At 39.9% G+C, this 12,159-nt stretch overlaps 2 protein-coding genes across 2 annotated transcripts; both read left to right on the plus strand.

The window, feature by feature from the left end:
- The first annotated feature begins 687 nt into the window (after positions 1-687).
- On the plus strand, positions 688-1,089 carry LOC143685882 (keratin-associated protein 2-3-like). Its single transcript, XM_077163024.1, has one exon. It carries the CDS (start codon positions 688-690, stop codon positions 1,087-1,089), a length of 402 nt encoding a protein of 133 aa, XP_077019139.1.
- Positions 1,090-5,690: 4,601 nt separating this feature from the next.
- LOC143686603 (keratin-associated protein 2-2-like) lies at positions 5,691-6,101 on the plus strand. Its single transcript, XM_077163265.1, has one exon. It carries the CDS (start codon positions 5,691-5,693, stop codon positions 6,099-6,101), a length of 411 nt encoding a protein of 136 aa, XP_077019380.1.
- The last annotated feature ends 6,058 nt before the right edge of the window (positions 6,102-12,159 follow it).

Genomic DNA, 12,159 nt, shown 5'->3' on the forward strand with positions numbered 1-12,159 from the left:
ACTATTCAGTATTTATTTTATATTTTTTCCTTTCCCTCTCCACCTCCAAACAGTATAGTATTGCTTACATGGCGTAAATGTTATCAATAAATTACTGTGAGTTATGGGTCAAATTTTATTAGAGAAAAAAATTCCACCAGTTATAAACTGGTGAAGCAATGTTTCACAAAAGCACTGGGCTCTCTCCTCCCATAGCAGACTCAGTGTACATCTCTTTTTATTAGGCATTTTGTTTGTTTAGAAATTCTTGCTTCATCTCAATGCTAATCAGAACCCATTAACATTAAGTCTCAAGCTTAGTCATGGATGGTGACAAAAGGAAAGTGTGGGGGTGGCAACATGGATCCTGCAAACTTTCAACTTGTCACATGACATAGTCTGGAAGATTAGCTGGTAGATGACTAATTTTTCTGATGCCATAAATCATCAAGTATTCATTTCAAGGGCAAAAGCAGACAGGAAAGAAAAGAAAACATCATTGGAATTGCTGCTTCAGTACTTGAATCTACCAATCCCGAGTTCTCAGTTCAATACACAAACAAAACTCCAGGAAATGACCTTCTGTCCTAGAGGTCATCAACACCTGGCCAGGGTATATAAAAGGTCCAGAGAGGGAGGAAGACATTCACACCTGAGAAAACTCAGCTCCTCTCAACAAACCCACCCGCACCAGCCCCACACTCCACCATGACCGGCTCCTGCTGCGGCTCCACCTGCTGTGCCAACAGCTGTGGGGGCGGCTGCTGCCAGCCCTGCTGCTGCCAGCCCTGCTGCTGCCGCGACCCCTGCTGCTGCCGCCCCGTGTCCTGCCAGACCACCGTGTGCCGCCCCGTGACATGCGTGACGCGCTGCACCCGCCCCATCTGTGAGCCCTGCCGCCGGCCCATCTGTTGCGACGCCTGCTCCCTGCAGGAGGGCTGCTGCCGCCCCATCGCCTGCTGCCCCACATCCTGCACGGCTGTGGTCTGCCGCCCCTGCTGCTGGGCCTCCACCTGCTGCCAGCCCATCTCGGTGCAGTCGCCCTGCTGCCGCCCCCACTGCTGCCAGCCTGCCCCCTGCCGCTCCACCTGCCGGACCTGCTGCTGCTGAGATGCCCAGGCATGGAACATTACCAGGCGTCCCAGAAATATGGGCAAATATTCCCCACCTTGCATGAGAAATAACATCCTTGCAAGCTCCCTGCTCTTCAACAACTAACTCAACAACAACTGCCTAGTCCCTTCCCTACATTATCATGCAGCTAATCCTGCCATTGGCAATCTTAAAAGAGTTCCAGCTTTCATCATTTGAATCCTGGCTTGAAAACTGTGTTATATAAAAATTATGGTTCCTCTTGAATGGAGCGCTAGCCCACTGGCTCATCATCTTCTTACTATTGCAAGGTCCTCAGATTGAATATTTTTCCAGAATAATGTTATTTTATGCTGTGATTTTTGCATGGTAAAAAAATAAAATGTTATCTCTGGGAAGTTAATGTGTTTCTCATTAGCATTTATTAATCTTCACAAGGTCATTTTTAGCTTAAATTGTAGTATTCAAAATCAGAAGAACCAAAGGAAAAATATTTTCCAAGGGCCAGTTTTGAGCTTTAAAATAGAAACAATTCAGGTGCAAGGTCTTTAATTTTAGTCACAATTCAAATAATTCAGAGCATCTCATGCGGAGCAACTTCATATTTCAAGCCACTGGTTTTGTGGCGGTGCTGAGGTCTCTGATCATGAATGAGATTCCTGAATAATCTGCACAGACACACTGATATGGGGAAGGGATTCTAAGTGAGAGTCTCTTCGTCCCCTAGTCTAGAAAACTGGGCAGCAATTGATGTCAAATTGGTGCCTGTCAATCCCTAACCATAATGCCCTCTGTTGGGAGAACCATGATCCCATCTTCTCCATGGGTCACCACGATCAAATACCGATCCCAGTGGAGTCGCCACTGCTAAGAAGAGAGGGAGATATGTAGTCCTGGTTGGAACCATCCTAATTTTGACCTCCAAATGCATTTTACTATTGAAGTAAGTTCGTTCTGTTTGCAAAAGCACTAACAGTAAACTACACTGCATACTCTTCTGTTGTTGTTCAACACTTTTAGGCTGGTCAAGAAAACTAACCAATATTGTTTCCCTGAGAAAAGTGGTTAAAGCTCCAGACACCTGACCTGCAGAGTTTTTTTTGGAATGCTTTGGAACACTGACCTGCCCTTCGAGAAGAGTCAGGCAATGTAAGCCTGGGGAGCTCAAGGGTCTTGACTTTGCTCATTGCTGGATTCCCCACTGTTGCACAGAATATTTGGCACATAGTACATTATCAAGAAATATTTGTTGAATGATTGAATGAATAAATTCTAAGGGGAAAAAAAACAAATAAGAAAGAAAAAATTAAACAAAAAAACAAAACATAACATAACAAAATTCCAAAGAGAATTGGAAGGATGACATCACCGTCCTATACCCCATTCCTTCCTCATGCCAGACTGTTCTAGTTTGCTAGATGCCGGAATGCAATATATCAGAAACAGAACGCCTTTTAAAAAGAGGAATTTAATGAGTTGCTAGTTTACAGTTCTAAAGCTGAGAAAATGTCCCAATTAAAACAAGTCTATAGATATGTCCAATCAAAGGCATCCAGGGAAAGATACCTTGGTCCAAAAAGGCCGATGGAGTTCAGGGGTTCTCTCTCAAGTGGAAGGGCACATGGCAAACACAGTCAGGGATTCTCCTTCATCTAGAAAGGCACATGGCGAACACGGTCAGGTTTCCTCTTTAACTTGGAAGGGCACATGGCAAGCATGGCGTCATCTACTAGCTTCCTCTCCTGGCTTCCTGTTTCACAAAGCATCTTGGGAGGCATTTTCCTTCTTCATCTCCAAAGGTCGCTGGCTGATGGACTCTGCTTCTCATGGCTATGTCATTCTGCTCTTCTCGCTCTGAATCTCTCATTCTCCAAAATGTTTCCTGTTTTATAGGACTCCAGTAAAACAATCAACACCCACCCAAGTGGGTGGAGACACATCTCCCTTAATTCAGCTTAACAACCACTCTTGATTGGGTTGCATCTCCAGGGAGATGATCTAATTACATACAGTATTGAATAGGGATTATTCTGCCTTTATGAAATGGGATTTTGATTAAAACATGGCTTTTCAAGGGTACATACATCCTTTCAAACCAGCACACAGACAGTTGCATTCTTACAATAAAACAATGAACAACTTCATGAAAAAAAAAATTCTCTAGAAATATGGTAAAAATTTCTCAAAAAGAAGCCCATTACATTAAAACTTTTACATTCCTCAGTATGTGTACAATGGAGTTTTCTCTTTATCGATAGTTTAATGATGGATTGGCTCACAAGTCCAGTTTTTTTCCATACATTCTTTTCTTTTTTTACAGTTTTATTCATGCACTATTCAATCCATCCTAAGTGTACATCAATGGCTCTTGGTATAATCACATATACCCCTGTAGTCAATATGAGGGCATTCTCATTCCTACTGAAGAAAAAAATCCCATACCTCTACTATTGACATTTAGCTTTGGTATAGTGCCTTTGTTACTATGATGAAATAATATTAAAGTGTTAGTTTGCATTCATTTTATTTTCCCATATAGCACCCTGTTGTTAACACCTTATAATAGCGACGTACATTTGTTCTAGATCACGTAAGAATTTTCTCATATTTATACAATTACCACCAGCACTGTCCACTTAGGTTTCACTAAGCTATACAGTCCCAGTTTTTATCCTCTAGTTTTCCTTCTGGTGACATATGGGACTCTAGCCTACCTCTTTCAATCATATTCACACTCAGCCTTGTTAATTACACTTACAATATTGTGCTACCGTCACACAGTATTGTGCTATCCATTTCCAAACCTTTACAATCAACTTTATTGAATGTTATATGCTCCTTAAATTCCTGTACTTTCTTGATCACCATTTAAAAAATTCTCTAAGTTCATCTGCTTTTTCTCCTCGCAGACTTTTCCTTGTTAGCCTTCTAGACAATGTCCCATTTTACATTATTTTTTCAAATAGGAATGCTTTGATTTCTCTCAAGCTCCCCATTATTAGTGGATCTTGTTTGTTTCCACTGCAACCCCATGCCCTGGTCAGCCAGGGTGGCCGGTGCAGTTGTGAGGAAGCATGCAAGGGGCTGGGCAGAGCCCTAAGCAATGAAATGGCTAAAACCTGAACCTTAAATCACAGGTCTACAAGGATAGATTCAGCTATAGAAAAAAAGATCAGAACCAAGCAAACTCAGAGGCAGAAGCTACTAAATAGCTGAGTGACATGATTTCCTAGGGCCCTAAGTATAAAACTGGAAAATCATAATTGGTTCCATAAGCAGGAACGGGATCAAGTGGAGCATATGAGAAGAGACTGAATCAAGAGACAGAGAAGATAAGGGAATGGCAGGGCCAGAGACCAACTTCAGGGCGCACTTCTGGGAGTTTCGTATGTTGACAGACTACAGCCTTTACCTAGATGGGCTCAGGTTCTTCGACTTCAAAGGTCCTTCTTCACCATGTGGGTGGTTTGTTCAGAGTGCCCATGACCACTCAATTAGCCCAACTGTGATACTACTTCCTTAGGGAATGTTTGGAATTTCCTGAAGACTATATAGAGATAATTCTTCAAATTCCTGAGCATACAGAGAGCACACAAAGTTCCTTCAGATGACTCTAAAAATTAGCTTTCACTATAATGACAGCCTTAAAATAAGTTCACTGCTAAAGTTCTTAGATAAAACAGACATTCCTAAAAGACAGTGAAAATACTCAGTGTTCTAATCATCAGCTTTTGGGGTTTATAAATAGCATTCCCACAGATGTTTTGAGAATAAATATTGGCCCCCAAACTTACTAGGTGCTTGACCTTGAGCAAGTCACTGATCTGGTTTCCTTACTTGTAAAGTGATGAATATAACTCACAGGATTGTTATGAAGAATAGAGTAATGCTCTTATTTCATGTACCATGATGCTTACAACATAGTTAGAGCTCAATGATACTGGCTCCTTGGAGATTTCAAATATGACAAGTAACCTTGGTGTGCAGAGCTGCAACCCTGGAATTAATGAGGATGCATCTAAGACAAAAACCATTGCTGCTAGAGGTCTATTAAGGTACATTCCTGTAGTTCCAAAAACTGGACTGGAATACACTTCTCTTACAGACAATCCATGAGTTGTAAAATATTCCTGTAAATATTATCCTCAACTTGTTCTGTCCAGGAAACTTAGCAGTGGAAAAAGACCCTCACAGGTTAGGAAATTCACTCCCACAGTTAGTTAGAAACATCTAACAGCACTACAGCCACTTTGTGCTATCAAAACATCGACTGGCAAAGGGAGTGTTGACTTAGAAAGGTAATTGGAGACTTTGAAGTTAAGGTCATTAAGTACATGTTTACAACATAAATAGCAAAAAATAATGAGTCTTCATTAAATTAGGAAAACAAATGGCTTTTTATGAATACCTGAGCACTTAAAAAATGTCTAGAGAACTAACTAACCTGGCAGTGTCATTTCAGAAGAAATAAACAAAAACAAGGAAATGACCTTGTGTCCTAGAGGTCATCAGCACCTGGCCAGGGTTTATAAAGGGTCCAGGGAGGGAGGAAGGCATTCACACCTGAGAAAACCCAGCTCCTCTCAACAAACCCACCCGCACCAGCCCCACACTCCACCATGACCGGCTCCTGCTGCGGCTCCAACTGCTGTGCCAACAGCTGTGGGGGCGGCTGCTGCCAGCCCTGCTGCTGCCAGCCCTGCTGCTGCCGCGACCCCTGCTGCTGCCGCCCCGTGTCCTGCCAGACCACCGTGTGCCGCCCCGTGACATGCGTGACGCGCTGCACCCGCCCCATCTGTGAGCCCTGCCGCCGGCCCATCTGCTGCGATGCCTGCTCCCTGCAGGAGGGCTGCTGCCGCCCCATCGCCTGCTGCCCCACATCCTGCACGGCTGTGGTCTGCCGCCCCTGCTGCTGGGCCTCCACCTGCTGCCAGCCCATCTCGGTGCAGTCGCCCTGCTGCCGCCCCCACTGCTGCCAGCCTGCCCCCTGCCGCTCCACCTGCCGGACTTGCTGTTGCTGTGATGCCTAGGATACTCAAGATGCCCCTGCTGTCCCTGCAGAACAACGTGACTTTGCTTGAGAAGCCCTTCTCTTTCCTCATCTCCTCCAACTAGCTTCTACTATATACTGAAGACACCTTTTCAAACTAACCACTGACGAAGAGTCTCTATCCTTTCAGGGGCACAGTCTAACTTTTCTATCATGCTCTGCATTTTCCAATAAACTTAATATTCCCAGCGTAGAAAATAGAGTCTTTGTGTTCTTTCCTTTTAGTAGATTCTTTCTGTATTTCATCCAGAGACACTCAAAGGAAAATGCAGCATAATCCTCTGAAGTGGTGTGCTCTGACATAACCTAAACTCCCGTCGTTCTCTGCCCATCGCTATCACATTCAGATAGCACACTCAGTGAGGGGAGTGAACTTCACTATGTCACTATCACATACACAGACACTGCTGCTCACAATTCTGGGCACACAACAAACACCTGAGCCTGACCATTGGTATGCAAATATCCGTCCAAGTCCCTGCTTTCAGTTCTTTTGGGTATATACCTAGTGGTGGGATCGCCAGGTCATATCTGCTCTTTTTCATTGAACAGTCATGTATTATCCCATGACAGAAAACTCAGGACATTAAAGGTGGAAGAAACCTTAAATAACATCTGACTAATTACTCCTGATTTTGAAACTGAAGGAAAAATTAGTAATAAAAATTAAGTCACTTGCAATCGAAGAGATACAGAATAGAATGCTTTTGACTTTAGACTTTTAAGGCAAACACTTCCTTTCACCATGGTAAGAGATAGATTAATCTGACCAAAGTATCTTGTGTTTCGCTTTGCTTTTGTGCCCAAATATCATTGCTACTTTGGCTAATGCCTCCTTTTCATGTGTTGTGGGCATGATTGTTATTTAGATTGTTATCCATAATGCCAACTTTTGTGGATGCTAAAGCCACACTGGATCATTCTAAATAGGAACCCTTTACATTTTAAGTCTTAACTTCCCATTCCCTATCCCCACCTCATCCCCTGATAACTATATTCTAGATTCTGACTCTATGAGTTTGCTTATTCTAATTGTTTCAAAACAGTGAGATCATTCAATATTTCTCTTTTTTATATCTGGATTATTTCACTGGACATGTTTTCAAGGTTCGTCCATGTTGTCACATATATCAGGACTTCATTCCTTTTTACAGCTGAATAATATTCCATTGCATGTATATACCACATTTTGTTTACCCATTCATTGGTTCAGGGGTATTTGAGTTGCTTCCACCTCTTGGCAATTGTGAATAATGCCACAATGAGCATTGCTGTGCGAAGATCAGTTTGAGTCCCTGCTTTCAATTCTTTGGGGTATATACTCAAAAGTGGGATTGCCAGGTCATATTGAGTTCTATACTTAGCTTTCTGAGGAACCGCCAAGCTGTCTTCCATAAGGGCTGCACCATTTTACATTGTTACCAGCAACCAATGAGTGTTCCTGTTTCTCAGAGTCCTCTCCAACCCTTGTTGTTTTCCATTTTTTAATAGCAGTCACTCTAATGGGTGTAAAATGGTATCTTGTGTTTTTTATTTACATTTATCTTACAGCTAATGATGTTGAGCATCTTTTCATGCACTTTCTGCCCACCTGTATATCTTCTTTGGAGATGTCTGTTCAAAGCTTTTGCCTGCTTTTAAATTGTTTTGTTTTGGTTTTTGCTATTGTTGTCGTTAAATTGAAGAATTTCTTTATACATTCTGGATGTCAACTTTATCAGATATGTGCTTTCTAAATATTTTCTCCCATTATTTGGACTATTGTTTTACTTTCATGATAAAGTCCTTTGAGAAACAAAACTTTTTAATTTTAATGAGATCCCATTTAGATAAATTTTTTGTTTGTTACCTGTGCTTGGGGTGTAAAGTATTAGAAACCACTGCCTAGCACAAGACCTCAAAGGTGCTTCCCTACATCTTCTTGTAAGAGTTTTGATAGTTTTATCTCGTATATCAAACTCTTTGATCCATTTTGAGTTGATTTTTGTATATGGCATGAAATAGGAGTCTTCCTTCTATTTTTGCAAATGGAGATCTAGTTTTCTCAGCACCAATTGTTACAGAGGCTATTCTTTCCCAATTGAGTGGTCTTCGCCACTTTGTCAAGTATCAATTGGCTGTAAATGTGAGAGTTGATTTCTGAGCTCTCAATTCTATTCCAATGGTCTATGTGTCTGCCTTTGTGCCAGTACCAGACTGTCTTGATTACTTTGGCTTTGTAGTAAGTTTTCAGATCAGAAAGTGAGTCCTCCTACTTCATTCTTCTTTTTCAAGATGGCTTTAGCTATTTAGGGTCCCTCGCCCTTCCATATAACTTTGACGGTTGGCTTTCCCATTTCTGAAAAGAAGGTTGTTGGAATTTTTATTGGGGTTGCACTGAATCTACAAACTGCTCTATGTAGTATTGACATCTTAATGACATTTAGTCTTCTAGTCTATGAACATGGAATATCCTTCCATTTATTCAGTTCTTCTTTATTGTTGTCGTTTTCTGTGTCTAAGTCTTGTGTAACCTTGGTTATATTTATTCCTAGATATATAATTCTTTTAGTTATTCTTGTGAATGGAATTTTTTTATTGATTTCTTCTCATTGTTCATTGCAAGTGTATAGAGGCATTACTGACTTTGAGGTGTTGATCTTGTGCCACGCCACTTTACTGAATTCATTTATTAACTTGAGCAGCTTTGTTTTCAGGATTTTCTACATATAGGATCATATCATCTGCAAATATGAAAAGTTTTACTTCTTCCTTTCTAATCAGATGTCTCTCTCTCTCTCTCTCTCTCTCTCTCTCTCTCTCTCTCTCTCTCTCTCTCTCTCTCTCTCTCTCTCCCCCTAATTGCTCTGGCAAAAACTTCTAGGACAATGTTGAGAACATATTGACAGTGGACAACTTTGTCTTGTTCCTGATTTCAGAAGGCCTTTCACCATTAAGTAGGATACCAGCTGTGAGCTTTTCATATTTGCTCTTTATCATATTAAGGATGATTCCTTCTATTCCCAGTGTTCTAAGGTTCTTATCAAGAAAGCGAACTGTATTTTGTCAAATGCCTTTTCTGCATTGATTGAGATGATCCTGTGTTTTTTCCCTCATTCTGTTAATGTGGTGTATTAAACTAATTGATTTCCTTATGTTGAACCAACCTTACATACCAGGGATAAATTACATTTGATCATGGTGTATAATTCTTGCAATATACTATGGGAAATGGTTTGTTAAGGATTTTTGCATCTTTGTTCATAATATATATTGGTCCGTAGTTTTCTTTTCTTGTGGTATCTTTATTCGGCTTTGGATAAGGGTGATGTTGGCCTCATAGAACGAGTTAGGAAGTGTTCCCACCTCTTCAATTTTTTTGGAAGAGTTTGAGCAGAATTGGAGTTAAGTCTTCTTGGAATGTTTGGAAGAATTCTCCTGTGAAGCCATCTGGTCCTGGGCTTTTCTTTGTTAGGAGGTTTTTTATTACTGATTTAATCTCTGTACTGTTAATTGATTTACTGAGATCTTCAATTTTTTATTGAGTGAATGGAGGTAGGTTGTGTATTTCTAATAATTGGTCTATTCCATCTAGGTTATCTGAATTATTGGTATACAGTTCTTCATAGTATCCTTTTACTGTTCTTTTTATTTCAGTGGGGTCAGTAGTAATGTTCTTCTTTTCATTTCTGATTTCATTATTTGTATCTTTCATATCCTCTCTCTTTTTTTCTTTGTCAGATCAGCTAAAGCTTTGTTGATTTTATTGATCTTTTCGAAGAACTAACTTTTGGTTTTGTTGATTCTCTCTGTTGTTTTTTGTTTTCTATTTCATATATCTCCACTCTAATCTTTACTTCCTTTCTTCTACTCACTCTGGGTTTAGTTTGTTCTTCTATTTTTAGTTCTCCAAGTTTTAAGGTTAGGTCTCTAATTTGAATTATTTCTTATTTTTTAATATAAGCACTCAGAGCTATAAACTTCCCTCCCAGTATTGTCTTTGCTGCATGCCATAAGTTTTGGTGTGTTCTATTTTCATTTTCATTTACCTCCAAACATTTCCTAATTTTGCCTCTGATTTCCTCTTTAACTCAGAGGAAAATCCTTTGGTTGTTTATGTGTGTGTTGTTTAATTTCCACATATTTGTGAATATTCCATTTCTCCCTCTGTTATTAATTTCTAGCTTTATTCCATTGGGTTTGGAGAATATACATTGCCTGATTTCAATATTTTTAAATTTATCAACACTTGTTTTGTGATCCAAAGTATAGTCTATCCTGGAAATGATAGATGTCCATTCGAGAAGAATGTGTGTTCTGTTTTTGTTTGGTCTCTTGAATGTCTGTTAGGTCTAGTTGGTTTAGTGTATCATTCAAGTTTTGAACTTCCTATTGATCTTCTGACTGCATGTTCTATCCACTATTCAGAGTGGTATGCTACCATAAGTACATGGAACCTTGAGTAGGGCATGAGATTTTGTAGGTTTGTCCAGAGTAATGCCTCAATAAATCCCAGAAGGATTTGAACAGTGAATAAAAAAGTATTTGCAAAGTCCCCTTGGGGGAATGGTGAGAAAGGGGGAAATTCAACTTCCTCAAGTGGAGAATTCTTGATATTCTCACAAGCAGTGGGGACAACCAAAGCAATAGGCTAAATCCCCAAGCTTGGGGGTTGTTCATATGATACTTAAACCCACAAAGAATAGGCTAAGCCTACATAAAATTAGGTTTAAGAGTCACCCTCAAGAGAACCTCTTTTGTTGCTCAGATGTGGCCTCTCTCTCTCAGCCAACAGACAAGCATACTCACTGCCCTCCTTCTTCTCTACGTGGGACATGACTCCCAGGGATGTAGACTTTCCTGGCAATGTGGGATAGAAATCCTAGAATGAGCTGGGACTCATTACCAAGGGACTGAGAAAACCTTCTCGACCAAAAGGGGGAAAACAGAAATGAGACAAAATAAAAGTGTCAATGGCTGAAAGATTCCAAACAGAGTTGAGAGGTTATCTTGGAGGTTATTCTTACGCATTAAATAAGTATCACCTTGTTAGTCAAGGTGTAACAGAGAAGCTGGAGCGAACGCCTGAAAATGTAGAGCTGTGTTCCAGTAGCCATGTTTCTTGAAGATAATTGTATAATGATATAGCTTTCGCAATGTGACTGTGTGATTGTGAAAACCTTGTGTGTGATGCTTCTTTTATCTACCTTATGGACAGATGAATAAAATGTATGGATTAAAAACAAATAAATAGAAGGGGAACAAATGTTAAACTAAATTTAGTAGATTGAAATGCTAGTGTTCAATGAAAGGGAGGGGTAAGGGGTATGGTATATATTAATTTTTTTCTGTTTTCTTCTTATTTATTTATTTTTTTTCAGTTTCAGAAAAGATAAATCCTTATTCATCCATAGTGGCAGAGGGTTTGAGTTACCAAGTAGCTTGCTGGTCTCCTCAATGAGTTGTATCATACAGAGAGTCAGTATCGGTCTCTGCAGCTGTCTAGATGGTCATTAATTAGTAGCAGTGATTAGATAAGCTGTGGTAACAGGCCTATGCTTTTCGTCTTATAGATGATTTCAATCCTGCCACTTTGGCTCCTGTATTTGTGGACATATTTTGCAAGCACTGGGGTGACAGAAGACAGAGGTTGCCTCACCTGTGCTGTGTAAAGTTATTCTTATTTCTTTTTATGAATTGATGCAAATGTTCTAAGAAATATCATGATGATAAATATACAACTATGTGATGAAAAAATAAAAAAAGACTGTTCATAGCATATGTTTATTGGCTTTATTAATAAAATTTTTTTAAAGAGTGGTATGTTAAAGTCTCCTACAATTAATGTAGAACCATCCATTTCTCCCCTCAAATCTGTCAGCATATACTCTGCTTTTCAAAACGTACCCATCAAAGTCTAAATAGATGTAAAGCAGATAAATTTGACAGCAATTGTTTGTATTGCTAAAGTGTTTTTTATAGAAAAGTGTACCACTATGTTATATATAGTGGAATTCCAAGATATCTTTAAAATGGGATCAAATTATTAAAAATCAAAT

The sequence above is a fragment of the Tamandua tetradactyla genome, chromosome 6 (assembly GCF_023851605.1).
Source record: "Tamandua tetradactyla isolate mTamTet1 chromosome 6, mTamTet1.pri, whole genome shotgun sequence".
In the NCBI taxonomy this organism is placed as follows: domain Eukaryota; kingdom Metazoa; phylum Chordata; class Mammalia; order Pilosa; family Myrmecophagidae; genus Tamandua; species Tamandua tetradactyla.

Bases quoted from the DNA above. Each gene is read 5' to 3' on its own strand.
- LOC143685882 (XM_077163024.1), top strand. From the start codon at position 688: ATGACCGGCTCCTGCTGCGGCTCCACCTGCTGTGCCAACAGCTGTGGG.
- LOC143686603 (XM_077163265.1), top strand. From the start codon at position 5,691: ATGACCGGCTCCTGCTGCGGCTCCAACTGCTGTGCCAACAGCTGTGGG.